This window comes from Eptesicus fuscus, chromosome 16, assembly GCF_027574615.1.
Source record: "Eptesicus fuscus isolate TK198812 chromosome 16, DD_ASM_mEF_20220401, whole genome shotgun sequence".
NCBI lineage: Eukaryota > Metazoa > Chordata > Mammalia > Chiroptera > Vespertilionidae > Eptesicus > Eptesicus fuscus.
The window spans coordinates 30,619,271-30,635,118 of NC_072488.1; the positions used below are offsets into that span (position 1 = coordinate 30,619,271).

General features: G+C 41.4%; 1 protein-coding gene across 2 annotated transcripts in view; it reads left to right on the forward strand.

Annotated features, from left to right (window-relative positions):
- The window catches only part of EML6 (EMAP like 6), a 195,213-nt gene that overhangs the window by 85,828 nt on the left and 93,537 nt on the right, over nt 1-15,848 (forward strand). For both annotated transcript variants that reach the window (XM_054728320.1, XM_008162130.3), the window contains exons 7-10: nt 6,351-6,552; nt 9,132-9,269; nt 11,338-11,594; nt 12,716-12,928. In XM_054728320.1, coding sequence (XP_054584295.1) covers nt 6,351-6,552; nt 9,132-9,269; nt 11,338-11,594; nt 12,716-12,928 — 810 coding nt within the window. The remainder of the gene's footprint in view (nt 1-6,350; nt 6,553-9,131; nt 9,270-11,337; nt 11,595-12,715; nt 12,929-15,848) is intronic.

The window sequence follows — 15,848 nt, forward strand, 5'->3', positions numbered from 1 at the left end:
TATTTGTTGACATGTTGTTGTTAGGTTTTGACAGATTCAGTGTCTGTGGCTTGAAATAATTCTAACCGTTTTCCATTTATCCCCAGTGATTTATTGCTTCCCAGTATATTCAGGGTAGATTTCACTTTGCACTCTAGAATTACAGGTTCTTCCTCACAGGAATCTTCTGCAAGGCATCTGTCATCCTCTTGCCTCTTCTGTATAGATTTTCAGCAAACTGTTTCCACTGTGGGACTTTGGGAAAATAATATAAGTTTCTATGCTGTAATTTCCTCCTTTATTCAACAGGTGTTTACTGGCCCCATAGGGCCCTGAACTGTCCCTGGGGGCCTGCTCCTGAGTTGTTATTAGCATTCCTGGCTTGTGCATAGAGCTCTGGGTGCAGGGCTGAGTCATGTCTGTGAGGATGTTCGTCCCCAGTCATAGGGCTTGCTTGTTTGACTAGATCAACTCCTGAAAGTTGCATTTTCTTTTGCCATCTTTGGGCTTTCTAATGCAGTGGGGTGGAGTTTCCCAACATGTGGCTGAAGAATCACTACATCAGAATCACCTGGGGCTGAAGCCTGGAAATCAGCATTTTCGACAACCTGGCTCAAGTCTGGGGAACAGCTTGGTAGTGGTTCTCAACACGTAGTTCTCAGCCCCAGGGGGCTGCGGTTCCTCCAGACCCACCAGAGGAACGCTGGGTGGAGGACCAGACATCTGTATTTTAAAAACACTTTCCATGTAGAATCCGCGGCCCAGGAAGGGGCAGAGCAGCTGCTCTGGGTCTTTTACCATATGCCAGGCCCAGGAGCACCAGATTTAAGATCACTAATAAGTACCAACTCTCTCCCTGCTGCCAGTCTTCCCTTCTTGGGCCAAATAATTGCGGGGAAAAGCCATTTTATTCCCAAAATAGTTCTCTCTTTTGTGTGTTGGACCATAGCCTTTCCTTCTGAGGGTCTGCAGTGCTGGCGCATCAGCATGATAATCAACGAGTAAGTTATAACACACGGGGGCACATGCAGCAATTTCTTCATAGTTCCTGGTGCAGACCATTCCCAGGGCCAGAATGTGACCCTGTGTGCAGCAGGTGGGTCTCCACTGAGATGTAAAACTAACAAAAACCCCAACAAAGCACCAAAACTTTCTGCTTAAAATGACAATAACTCATTGTTATTGGTTAATTTTCTAAGTGCCGACACTGGGTGAAGTTTTTGAATATATTATTGTATTGGATCTTTATAACAGTGCTCTGAAGTGTGAGGCCTAATGTTCTCTCCACTTTACAGATGAGGAAACTGAAGATTTGAAAGATTAAATAGCTTTCCATGTCACACAGCTGGGAAGGAATGGGGCTGGGATATAAATCCAGTCTGTGTCCTTAACCATTCAATGAATTAATGGGAAATAAGCAACGTCCTTTAAGTCTGTGTTAATATTCATGATGTTCCTGGACTCCAGATCTCCCCATCCCTGGGTTTCAGGGCTGTCACAGAGAGGATTAGAAGGACGCTATTTCCCACTCTGTGATCTGAATGTAAAACTGGGCAGAGGGCTGATGAGAATTTGGTCTTGGAGGATTTTGGTTTAAGTGGGTGGTTGCTCTCTACTGCCGTCTGCTGGCAGTCTGGACCAAGCACAGGCCAGAGCCCCACATTCTCACAGATGAGCTACAGAGAAAGCAACGCTGCAGATCAGGCGATGGTGTCCAAGATGTGGACACCTTACAAACTCAGCACAATGCCTCCAGCTCATACTGACAAAGGTCTTTAAACACGCACCTTTCCAGAACAAAAGGGCCTTTCTGTGGTTTTAAATAACTAGAATGGTTCTTCCCGGGTCTCTGTTCACTATGGGGGATTTACAACCATATTCCAAACATTGCCTCGTGTTTTTCGGACTCCCAGAGCAGAACATAATGAAGCAAGGACAGCTTAATAATTTCCCAATGCAGTGGCCAGCCTGGCTAGGAGACCACATTACTGTGCTCTGCATTGGTGTTGGAGACGTTAAAACCAAGCCAGATGGGTAGACAGAGAAGGGAAATGCTATCAGAATCTTGCCAGGGACCTGCCCCTCCCCAGGGACTCTCCAGAATGTGCCCAGCAGAGACCGAGCTGTTCTCTTCTCACTCTGGCTTGCGTGCAGAGCAGCAGTGAGGTTCAGAAATGGTGAAAAGAGAACGTGATTAGGAAACTTGAATACAGTTCTCCACCTCCTGAGGTGTCTTCAGGAAGCAATTCCTACTTGAAATGGTTATGTAGAAAGTGAGAATGGCGGTGTCCTGTCTATTGTCATGGGTGGACCCCTGGGGCTGACTTGTCTGATGTGACAAGATGCAATGTATCTGTTCGAGGCACTGAGTGTTTGTGAAGAGCCTGAGCTGGTTTCTGAGAGAAAATGTTCACAGCTCATTACGTTTATGTTGTAAACAATGAAAATGGAACAACTCTCACGATCTCCCCTTCCCTCCCTCTCTGTATTTATATCGATTTGACTTCACTGCCTTTGCTTTGTGTAAAGCTTCCATCTTACGTTGGTTGGTTCCGCGGAACGCTTTTTTTCAAATGAAACCTCCTGCAAAACAGATTAGGAGATCTGAGGGGAAAACAAGGGTGGGATCCTCAGACTCGGCGCCCTGAGTTCTCCCATCCTGGCTCTCTGCTGGCTCTCTGCTGGCTCCACTGGGGAATCCAAGAGCTCCCTGGACACAGTCTGGAGACGCTGTGTAACTCGACTGGCTCAGTAGTCTTGGCTGATTGGAAGGTTCTTCTTTGTTCCTAAACCTCTTTTTAAGAAAAGGAAGACAAAGCAGATATTTTAAAAGTGTTAGCATTTGTTCATTCCAGGTGGTAGGTTGTTTGTTATACTATTCTTATACCTTTCTGAATTAGTTCCCCAAAACAAGATGGTAAAAAATCGAGAGGGTGATGGAGAGATTAAATGTTTGCACACTGGACCAAAGACAATGCCAGATCTTTGGGAGAAATTTTAGTTTTCAAGTCATTTAGCCTAAGCGACTGGACACACACACTGTGGGAGGCCATGAGGAGAAGTGACATGCTCATGTTTACTGAGGACAAATGCTTTTTCTGCATCTATTGAGATTACCATGATTTTTATCCTTCATTTGGTTAATGTGGTGTATCACAGTGATTAATTTGCAAATGTTCAACCATCCTTGTATCCCTGGAATTAATGCCTTTTGATCATGCTGTAAGATCCTTTCAATGCATTGTTGAATTTGGTTTCCTAATATTTAGTTGAGGATTTTTGCATTTATATTCATTAAGAGTATTGGCCTGTTATTTTCTTTTCTTGTAGTGTCTTTGTCTGGTTTTGGTATCGGGGTAATGCTGGCCTCCTAAAACGAGTTTAGAAGTGTTCCCTCCTGTGGTATTTTTTGGAAGAGGTTCAGAAGGATTGATTTTGCTAACGAAAAAACCATTGAAACCTGTAAAGAATTTTAGTGAGTTTATTTGAGCCAAACTGTCGACATATGCCGGGAAGCAGAACCTCAATGAATTGAGATAATGCTCCGAAGAAATGGTGGGTTACATCTGTATTTATACATTGCCATCAAAGGAGGGACATAGGTGGGCTACATGAAATTCATTGGTGATAGATTAAGGAGGTGGGATAAAGTCAAACGGTGGGAAACCCCTGGGGTTGGATAAAAAGTAAAATGATGGACACATACTTAAGTGGGTACAGGAACAATTAACATGATAATGAAGGAATTTGAAGTATCTGTCCTGGCGCCCACCACATTTGGTTGTGCCCCAGGGGCTCCAGCAAAAGAAGGAAGTTACAAGTTACCCAGACATCTCACAGATATGTTATCTTAGAGGCAAAAAGGCAAATGGGCTCAGTAAAGAAGATCTAAGGTGATCTTTGTCAGGGAAGATATCGGACTAGGACATGACTACCCACTATAACTTGTTTGTAGTTAAATATTTAATTTTCAGACCATCTTTTGTGGTTATTTTAGGTCTCTGAGTTTGCAAGACAGCCACACAGGCCTCCCCTGAGCTTGTCAGGTTAGCATGTGGCTCCTTTCATTCACAATTTATTGATTGATTAATTAATTAATTAACTCTTCTTTAAATGTTTGGTAGAATTGACCTGTGAAGTCGTCTGGTATTGGACTTTTCTTTGTTGGGAGGTTTGTTTGTTTTTTTATTACTGATTCAGTTTCCTCCCTTGTTATTGGTCTGTTCTTATTTTCTATTTCTTCATGATAAAGTTTTGGAAGTCTTATATGTTTCTAGGGCTGTATGCATTTCTTCTAGATGGTTCAATTTGTGGGCATATAATTGTTCATAGCAGTCTTTATAATCTTTTGGACTTTTGTGAAATCAGTTGTATTATAGTTTTCATTTGTAGCGCTGAGTCCTCTCTCTTTTTTTCTGTGTAAGTCGAGCTAAAGATTTGACCCTGAATTAGCCGTTGCCAAGGTATTCCAACTTCCTCCTCACAGCAGGAATAATGTCTGCCTGTGCGCTAGCTCCTTCCCTTTTAAAACTCATAACAATGAATTCAGAGCAAGGAATAAAGAGAGTTATCTCATGTGAAAATAGCTTTGTGCTTCAAAAATTACTATTACATCAGTAAATGAATTCTCTCCTTTGATTCGGTTCAAGACCACAGAGAGTTAAGAATTATAGAGTATCCATATACCTCCCCCCCCCCCCCCCCCAATTAACCCTGCTGTTGTCTCAGCATCCTGTCTGGTTTAACATTGCCCCGAGTTTTTTTTAAAACAGACTTAATTTTTTAGAGCAGTTAGGTTCACAGCAAAATTGAGTGGAATTTACAGAGATTTTTCATATGTCCCCTACCCCATACACACACAGCCTCCCTGACTATCAGTATCTCCCACTAGAGTGGTACATTTGTTACAATGGATGAACCTACGTTGACACGTCATTATCTCCCGAAGCCTATATAGTTTATGTTAGGGTTCACTCTTGGTGTTGTATAGTCTATAGTCTATGGGTTTTGACACATGTGTAACAACATATATCTAAGTATATCTAGCATTATTCCTACAGAATAGTTTCACAGTCCTAAAAATCCTCTGTGCTTTGCCTATTTATCCCTTTGGCTTAGACTTTTTATCTTGTAATGAAGTATTATTAGAATTTAATATTAAAAATGTTTTAATAGGACTAGTTAATACATCAGTCTTTCAATATCATACAACTACTTTCTTGGTTAAAATAAATTTAAAAATTATGTAAATTTAATTATTTTTTAGAACCTCCTTTTACTTTTGGTGGGTCCCAGTTTCGATGATAAATTACAAGGTCTCCATAGTTATAGTCTACATTTTATGTGAAGAAAGCCTGGTCCCAGAGTGAAAGGGACTCTTCTTTGTGTGGCCAATCAGGTGTAGAGCAGGGTGAAAGCCCAGGTGTTCTGACTTCTGTACTTTCTACAGCAAGCATGTCAAACTCAAAGGCTAACCCGGGCCAAATAAACAAGGCATGCGGGCCATGAGTTTGACATGCTTGTTCTACATTAAAGACTCAAAGCCTATCACATCCTTACCTGGTTTCAAGTCGTTATGAAAGTGGGATTGCTTCTGTTTTTCTAATTCAGACATGAGAAACTTCACTGTGTGAGTAAATACATATTGAACACAGTAAGGGACAGAGACTGCAGGAAGTTTGAGAGGTCACACTCATTGCAGGGCAAGAAGGGGGGGTCATGCGACAGAGGTGGAAGTTTGGATTTAAAAGGAACACTGTGCTTTCAGAGAAGATTCCATCAATTGTTTGATGTTTTGATTATATTTTGAGACTGAAATTAGAGTTTCATTTGCATGTTTCTGGGACATGGTGCATCTGTTATCCCACAAAATGAGTCTGGGTTCTGATCAAATACATATTCAATTTGCCTAATAGGATAGTTAAGCATTCTGTAGTACCCGCCCCATATAATTTTAATGCAATGTTAACATCCTAAAGAGTGAAGTAATTATTAACTTTTCCATACAAGTCAAAAGGAAATAATTTCAAAAAGGGTTAGGCTTTCATAAAGACCAATTTCTCCCCTTAAAATGAATATCCAGCCGTAAAAACAGATAATCATCCCAAGTCAGACAGGAAAAAGCGAACACGCTTTTGCAGAATAGGTTTCGAGGGGTGGGGGAAAGGACCGGCACGTGTAAGGAACTGGTGAGTTAACAGGGACTGATATGTGGATTTTTCCCCCACTCCTCCCCCTCCCCACCCCCCGGAATTGTTAAAATGTGCTGCACTGGACGCTGTCCTGGTGAAAGGGTATTTACTTTAGGTGTTTTCTCTTATTTGTAAGTGATGTGAAGACCTGCTTCTGTTTGCCGTCTCTGGTTTTGCCAGGCCTCTCCATCCGGAGCGTGTGCTGGAAAGCAGACCGCCTCCTAGCAGGGACCCAGGACAGCGAGATATTCGAGGTGATTGTGCGAGAACGAGACAAGCCCATGCTGATCCTGCAAGGCCACTGTGAGGGGGAGCTCTGGGCTCTGGCCCTGCACCCCAAGAAGCCGCTGGCCGTGACTGGCAGCGACGACCGCTCTGTCAGGTGAGGACCCCGCGGTGGCCATTGTCACCTCACTGACTTACTTGGGATAACAGATTTATTTGGGCCAAATTTGCTTGTTACCCAGGAACAGGCTAAACCACAGGGCAGAGCCACACAGCTTCCACATGGAATGTGAAGACAGTGAGCTCAACAGCGGTTGACTTCTTGGTATTTTATCTTTGTTTGGCTCCATCATAAGTCATGAAATTGTTCTTAGAAGTGAAAATACTACTGGTGAGAGTGGCTTCCGGTTCTGGGAGCTAAGTGCACTCCTGCGTGTTAACGGCATCTTCCCCTCATACCTTCGCTCCTCGTATGTGCTTACATGGCCGGGGCCTGCACGGCATTTTCACCGGCTCAGACACTCACTCATAACCATTAGAACAGAACGTACATTGCGATTTGCAAAGTTGTCTTCAGCACGTGGGTGAATAATGATTTCTTTGTAATTTCTCAGATGAAATCTTGAACAGTGTCCTCAAGTCAAAGGAAAGTGCTGGTTCCTGAGAAAGTCTGCGGTTTTATTAGGACCCCAAAGGGTCTCGTGATGGATCACGTTTTCCTCTTTGAGAGCGTGGCATCATGTAAAATGAGCAAATTAGTATGATTCCAATATCTGTGTGACTGTTGAAGGCCTGAACATGTGATTTAAAAGTGTAAGGTGAAGACTATTACACTGATTTCAGGATTTTCGTATTTAATTAGGCTTTAAATGTGCTTAACAACAAACAGGTCAGAAAAGACTGAGTGATGGTGAGAGGAAGAGACTGATTAATCAATTGGATGATGATTGCCTCTGGATTTTAATAGTTTAAATAGAACCTTGTAAATTAGACTAGGGCTCCTGCTCCCCCACCCCTGCCCTTACTCTATATGTCTGTGAATCTAATCAAGATACAATAATATACTCATCAGTAAAGTACAATCTAAAAATCAGTTTTTAGTTTCTGCCAAGCACTGTGCCTCATCAATCTAAAAATCAGTGAAGGCAACTCCAGTTGTCCCCTCACGTGACATAAATGTGTATTTGGCTTACACTGGTCTTCACTCACTCTCTCCTCTTCCTTTTCCTTCCATCACTCAGAGCTTTGCCCCAACAGCCAAAACAATGCCACCACGTTAGTCAAACACCTGAGAAGCTGGATTCATAACCATCCAGAGGGAAATGTTTTCAAGAGAGTCCTTGGCTTTCGCATTTTGATAAATGTGTTGAGTCTCAGAATCGCAAACTTCCCCAAGGAGCCCTGATGGCCAGAATTTGTCTTGGTCTCCTCAACCATTAATTTGGCCAAACATTTTAAATGTAAGTTTACATGGAGTATGGAAATGTAGAAAGGATACAAGTCATAATTTCCCGAGAAAGATTAGCTGAGTGACTTTGTAAGGCTAGTACAGTTCACTGAGGAGTGAGGGTAAAGCAAAACTTACATTGCTGAAAATAGTACATGGCTAAAAACAGCATGAGATTATGAATAATGGACGAGGAGGTATTGAAAGAATACCATAAGCTTCAGACTGAACAGTGCACGCTGCCTAAAGGATCAGCAAACTATTCACCATGCAACTCTGCATTGTGAGGAGCTGGCCCCAGCCCTCCTGATGGCAGAATGCATTAGAGAAACTCCACCACGTGTGACTTACTCTTGCCTCTGTGGCAGCATTCTCAATTGTCGGTCTGCCTAACAGATGTTGGTTGTGTGTTAAGAGAAGACTGTCTTAAAAGTACTAACAGGGAGAAATCAGGTACCACAATTGTAATTCACATATAAACCTTCGTTCGTAGCTTCAAAAATTTAGTTCATGTTTACCCAGTTTGAGGTGCCTGGAATAGGGGTTTCCGGAGCTGCTGAAAAGTGTGTGCTAGCTGCACTTGACCCTTGACCCCTGCTTCTTCAGCAGTAACATGCTTATCAGCCAGGGGCACTGTGGAGAGTACCTGTCCCAGCCATGAGTGGGCCTGTCAGCAGTGGGGCACCCAGGGAGCTTATGAGGAAGGCTGGCATATGACTGAGCACAGCTGACTTTGGAACCATCTTGGGCAGGGCTATCATTGGCTGTTCTCAGCTGGATTTTCTTTCTAGGGGGGCCAGCAAAACAGAATGTGTATTTTAATCTATATGTGCATAAATAACAGTTACTAGAAAGGTATATATATATATATATATATATATATATATATATGAACAATGATACAATAATAGTATCTAGTAGTGCTTCTTATCCTGTAAGTTATTAATAACGATTGGCATGCGTAAAGAACAATTTTTAATTTCCAAAGAGAAAAGTAAGATTTTGTGTGAAGGTAGTGTTTAAAATTTCCTTTTTATATATGAATATAAAAATCTTTGGAAATGTTATCTCGTATTTCTTGCTGGGTATTTCTAATGGGGGAAATGACCCAGAGATAGACTAAACCCCATCCCGGGTTCCCAGACGTGCCGTGCCGGCAGGAAGGACGCGAGTGTGAAGTGGCCGCCTCCTTTCCTGCTGTTATCACACTGTGCTCAGCAGGCCTGCCTGCCTCGGGTGGCCTGGTGGTGAGCGTCGGTTTGGTTTTGTTTCTTTGTCCTTGTGCCTAGGCTGTGGAGCCTGGCTGACCACGCCTTGATCGCCCGCTGTAACATGGAGGAAGCAGTTCGCAGTGTGGCTTTCAGCCCCGATGGGTCCCAGTTGGCCCTGGGCATGAAGGACGGCTCTTTCATTGTTCTCCGAGTCAGGCATGTACTGATCCTGAAAATGGTATTAAAAGATGCTCTTTTGTAAAATAAATGAATCAAGAGGCTCATAGATACAAAGAACAAACTGATGGTCGCCAGATGGGAGAGGGGGTGGGGGCTGGGTGAACAAGGTGAAGGAATTAAGAAGTACAGACTGGTAGTTACAAAATAGTCATGGATGTAAAGTACAGCATTGGGAATATAGTAATAATATTGTTATAACTATGTATGGTGTCAGGTGGGTACTGGAAATATTGGGGACCGCTTTGTAAAATATATTGATTGTCTAACCACTATGCTGTACACCTGAAACTAATACAAAATAATATTGAATGTAAACTGTAATTGAAAAATAGTATTTAAAGAAAAGTAAAAAAAAAAAAAAAGGCTCTTTTGTTAGGATTAAGATTCTCCTGGTCAAAATAGATGCTGGGACCTTAGGGGAAATGGGCACCTATTCTTTCAAATAGGAACAGTACAGATTCACAGTCCTGTCTGTAATGATGAAATCCACGCTCTGAAAATACAAACCTCTTTCTCCGGTGACTTACTTGGCAGCACAGCCTGCCTCAGTGGACTGATGTGAGACTGTATATAACCTATTAATCTCTTAGCAGGAATAACCATGCATCAATGCAGGGTGCTGCCCCAGTCCCTACTGGTGATGTTACATGGCATAGTATATGTGAACCTTTAAAAAAGTCTAATGAATAGTGAATTCCCAAGCTCATCTGGTCCCACGGGTTTTAGGTGAGGGATGACGTGCTTGTAGTAAGCCAGGAAAGGAGGAAGCAGGAGCAGAGCAGCCTCCAACAGCACCAGATTGCTAGAGGTGAGCTTGCGTCAAAGATGTCTACCACCCACATTTGACAATAAGACAGAATATTTCATACTTTATTAATCCCCTATATAATTTTTACAGGATAAAAATTATGACCCACCCTTGTAATTCCTCTAAAGGCATTGGCTGTTCGTTTGGCTCACCCATTTTGTGATTACAGAAAGGAAATGCAGCCAGAAATTAGGTATGGCATGTTTTGCACAGAGCAAATTCTAGATAGCTTTGAAAAAGGCACTTGGCATGGTTTATTACACTGAGTTCGCATTAACAGCCACACATAACTTACGACCAAATTGGTGGGCAACATTTTCTTTCCCTGCTTAGTGATGTGTGGAAAGATGGCTAATTACTAGATTTTCTTTTCTTTTTAATAGCTTTTCCAAGCCAAAAAAAAAAAACAAACCCACACACACCACAGAAAGCATCCCCCCACACCTATTTTGTGACATTGTAGTAAACTGTGGTGCTATTATTAAGTGACAGCCGGTGTGAGGAATTATGTGGAGCAAATATTTGGCATTGTTTATGCATTCAGTTTGTTTCGGAGTTGATGAAGGCATCCTTACTGGCTCAGGGGACCTGCCAATCATAATCCTGTCTCAGTTGTAGGAAAACCCTCAGTGACTTTCAAGTGAGGGCAGAAATTCTTATCAGAATCTGGTCAGAAAGGACATAGGATACTCAGGTGATTCAATGTGTGCATTATTGCCCTTTCATAGTCAGAGTTAAATAATTCCATAACAACTTAGCATTAAAAATAAGGACTTTTCCTCTTCTGCTTTTTGAATTTGCTCTTCTTGTAGCAAAAAGCAATAAGCAGTTTTCTTGTTCTTAAAATATAAAAAGGATTTTTATTTTTATGCTAACCTTGATATACCTACTGTTTTCCATGACATATTTTAAAACAATTTTATAAACCTCAATTTTTCAACAAAAATTTTAGAGAAAAATAATAGATAATTGAACATGAACGCAAATATGCTTTTCATTAAATTTTATTGGTTCTTTGAAAGCTCAAAATATTATTTTAAATATTAATTTTTTTCTAAATTGGCTGTAAACTTTAAATAAAGTTTTATATCTTTTTTTCAGAAGTTAATTCTCTAATTCCTGTAGGAACTTCCTCCCTTTCAAACATTTTTTTCTCTGACACATATACTTTAATACATGACCTGGGGTTCCTATTTCTAGATTTGCTGCTTATCGCTTTGCTCTTTATTCTTATAGAGATATGACAGAAGTGGTTCATATCAAAGATCGAAAAGAAGTCATTCATGAAATGAAATTTTCTCCAGATGGTTCTTATCTCGCAGTGGGATCCAATGATGGCCCAGTCGACGTCTACGCGGTTGCCCAGCGGTATAAGAAAATTGGAGAATGCAACAAGTCCCTCAGTTTCATTACGCACATTGACTGGTCTTTGGACAGTAAATACCTGCAGACGAATGATGGTGCAGGAGAACGACTGTTCTACAAAATGCCATGTAAGTCACGCAGGCACTGATGTTCGTGAAAAGCAAAACTTTGAAGAAACTGTGAGAATGTTGTTATGACCTCAGGGCAAGGAATGTTTTCAGAAACAAGACCCTCACATCATGGACTCTCAAAGGAGAGATTAATAAATTGGGACACATTAAAATAAAAAATAACTGCACCATAAGAGAGATCTTGAATACCATGCAAAGACAAGGCATCAACTGGGCATAAATACTTATAATTGTTACGATAAAGGATATACACAAAGAATGCTTAGAGATAAGAAAGAAAAAAATTCTACAAAACACTAAAAATACTAAAGATTTGAGGGTCACATTTTTTATTTACTGTGATTGCTTTAGTCTCAAATCTCTGTTCTTGATAAGTGGAAGCCCCTATTATTTGATTACTTGGTGAAATGTATTAATTGCATTTTTAAAAATATAATTTTTACTTGTAACACCCCACTGTAAATTTTATACGTGGTTCATCTGACTTACCTAATACTCATTTAGTAACAGTTGGTGATACTAAAATGTCATAAATAAGAGACAAATTTCTGTATTATAATCTTTATGATTTTTTAATGTAAGAGGAAAAATTTAATTAACATAAATCTTTACTGCAAATAGTATCTTATCTTAGATTTTTGAAATTAATTGAAAAATTAATCAACATAAATTAATGTGTAACATAATATCACTTCAACTTTTTAAAGTCTCTGCACTGTCAGATTAGTTAATGCTCTATTACTAGGTGCATACTTCTGTGTGTACTTTCTTTGCTTGCTATTTCATATATATTTCCCATATGTGAAAAAATATGGAATCCGTGTTAGCCATTTACAATAAAATTGCTTTTTATATAAATGTAACATTACAGCCCTACCTGGTTTGGCTCAGTGGATAGAGGGTCGGCCTGGGGGCTGAAGGGTCCCGGGTTTGATTCCAGTCAAGGGGACATGCCCGGGTTGTGGGCTCAATCCCCAGTAGGGGGCAGCCAATCAATGATTCTCTCTCATCATTGATGTTTCTATCTCTCCCTTGCCCTTCCTCTCTGAAATCAATAAAAAAATATTTTTTTAAAAAATAAATGTAATATTACATGAATGTTTATTCGTTATTTTCAGCGGGGAAGCCGTTAGCAAGTAAAGAAGAAATCAAAGGGATCCCCTGGGCCTCCTGGACGTGTGTGAAAGGCCCGGAAGTGAGTGGAATTTGGCCGAAATACACGGACGTCACTGACATCAACTCGGTGGATGCGAACTACAACAGCTCCGTGCTGGTGTCCGGAGATGATTTTGGACTGGTCAAACTGTTCAAGTTCCCTTGTCTCAAGAAAGGTGAGGCCAGAAGAGATGTTTCATGTAGACGTGTCTAGGCATGCACAAGGCTTATTTCCTTGGTGTCTGTTCCTGCAGGCTATTAATTTTATCTTTATATTCATATTACTCTTGAACGTTTCCACAGAATGTGTTGCTGGTGTACACTTTTGACCTTCTGAAATACGGAGTTTTGCAAATATAAGTCAGAATTTGTTGACAGTTTTTACTCACTGTTTTTGTGATTCATAAGCCCCATGTTTCACTTTTTAAACAAGTCCTATTTTATTTATATTTATGTACATACCCATAATTTAATATTACATTAAAGTATTGTAATTAAATTTTTATGCTTCATAGCTAATTGTGATTATACATGGCAAAGCAAAGCAAATCCTTTAGGCATGTGTAAAATGAAATCTGAAAGGGATGGCTCTTTCAGATAATACAGTTTATTCACCCCCTGTCAGAGCACTGATTTTGCAAACCAGATTTCCATACGTGGTGACATTTTTGAGAGAGACGTTTGATTCAAAACAACTGTCTCTGCCTTCACATTTTGTGGTTTTGTTTCTCTTATTGTTGTTAAATCTTGTTACCTCAATTTTTGTGGCACTTTCAGGCTTGGTAGAATATAGCTGAATTAACCCTCTTATGACCTCCTCCTCTTCCCTTGCAAGTGTAGGCAAAGCCCATACACAGACTTCTCTGAGACTCCCTGATTGCTCCCTGAAAATCTGATCTTAGCAAAGTAATCAGCAGGGACATGCTGCTGCCTGCAAACTCTTTCACTTGAGCGATTTTTTAGATTGAGCAAGGAAAAAGGGATCGAAAATGTAATCAGAAAGTCATTTTGAGCTAACCAGCAGTTTTGAAGCAATGGCAATTACAGTACAAAATTGAACATAAAATACGTAGCAAAATCACCATCCCTTACACTTGACAAAATGAATATCAGTTTTAAAATACTTGCACAAAATTACCTCAGCATGCCAAATTCAAACTTTCCTCTCTCTCCCTAATGGGTCTTTTGAGTAATAGGGCACATCTTGTTAGATTGAGTAATGTACTTACAGAAAGTAAGTTAGGCAACTAGAGGGTATCTGGGGAGTCAGAAGAAACATCAGAGGGGTCACAAGCAATACTGTCGGTCACAAGCATCTGGTCACAACTCAACTCAATGAGAGTTGGTATCTCCTTTGTATCACCAAGCCTCGTAGGGTGAACTTGAACCTGGAAAATGGCAATGGAAAGGTAGAGCTTGGGTTAGGTATTAGAATGGCAGGGTTGGGGGAAGTGGGAGGGAGGTTGTGAGCAATGCTGTCTGTCAAAATGAGACCCTGTATATGTAAAAAACAGCCCCGAGAGTGATGGCACACAGGGGATGCCTGAATGAATGAGGAGAGGTGGACAGCCAGTGACAATATGGGGAGAGCAATAGAATCCACCTCGGTAATCTGCAGGAGTTTCCATGTTCTCATAGCAAATTGACTTGTTCTACTTTTCATGGCTCGTGGTTTATAAATCTTGCAATTTGCCTCAGGACATTCAGGCTTTTGTAGCCTTTTTACACCCAAACCACTGGCAGACAAGTTTATATAAGACTTGCTGATGGAAATAATAGCAGTTGGTGGAACTTACCTCCTTATCGCCCAGGGTACCAGTGACAATGTTCCCCTCACTTTTGAACCTGTAAACAGCCAAATACGAGCAGAGGCTGACGACTCTGAGAGTGTAAAGACTGAGCAAACAGGATTGTTTTCTGCTCTGCAGTGCAGGGCACGGCCAGGCAGGTCAGTGTGACTAGAGCATGATGAGTGAGGGAGAGCTGTGTACTGTGAGGCTGGAGAAGGTGGAGGGGACCATGTCATGAAGGGCCTTGCAGCCTCTGGTAGAAATGTGGGTTTAATCTAAGTGCAGTGGAAATCTACTGAGGGCTTAAAATGGAGGCATGACATGACCAATTTAAGTTTTTAAAAGGCGTTTTGATATGGTGTATGATGGATTAGGCTAGGGGAGGCTTCAAGTTGAGAGATTATGGCAAGAGTCCAGGTGAGAGATGATGTAGCTTGGACTAATTCTTAGGAACAGAGGCAGAGAGAGGTGGTAGAGGTTAGGAAGCAGTTTCAAGGTAGAGCTGAAGGTTTTGCTGATGGATCGGACGTGGGGATAGAGGGAAAGAGAAATCAAGCATGACTCCCAAATTTTGGGCTTGAGCAATGGGGTGCATGATGGCTCCATTTCTAGAGACGGGAAAATGAGAAAGGGAAAGGTTTAGTCTCTGTTATGTCTTATGGGGGTATAAGAGTCAGCGAAAAAGGGGAAGGGCAACTCATCAGCCTGTTCTGTCCACGATAAGTTTGAAGCAGTATTAGACACCCAGGGAGATATGGCCCACTGACTGTCAGCACTCCAGGGGAGTTCAGGGCTGGAGATGAACATTGGACAGATGTGAGCATACCTACAGTATTTAAAACCAGGGGAGAAAGATCAGTAGAGAGGGAGCTGAGGGCTGAGGCCTGAATCTTCCTGGTGGTTCAGAGGAAAAAGAGAAGCCTGGTAAACTCACTGTCCCAGGAAAGCCTTGGAAGAGATGGCTGTGGCCTTTATTTGTTAAGTAAGTATGTAAGTGCTATCTTAGAGGCTGGAGATACATCAGTGAGTAAAACCAGCACAAATCCGTGCCCTCGTGGAGCTTTTGTTCTGAGGGGACATAGTTAATGAATAAAGTATGAGCGTGTCTGATGATGAGAAGAGCCATGAAGAAAAAGCAAGCAAGCAGTGGGAATAGGGTTTTCAGGTCGGGCCGAGTAGTGTTGCTACTTTAAATAAGGCCGCGAGACAAGAGTCACTGATATGGTTTCATCTGACTAGAGACCTGAAGGAGGTGAGGGGACCAGCCATTCAGGTATTTAGGGAAAGAGCATCCCAGACAGGGAAC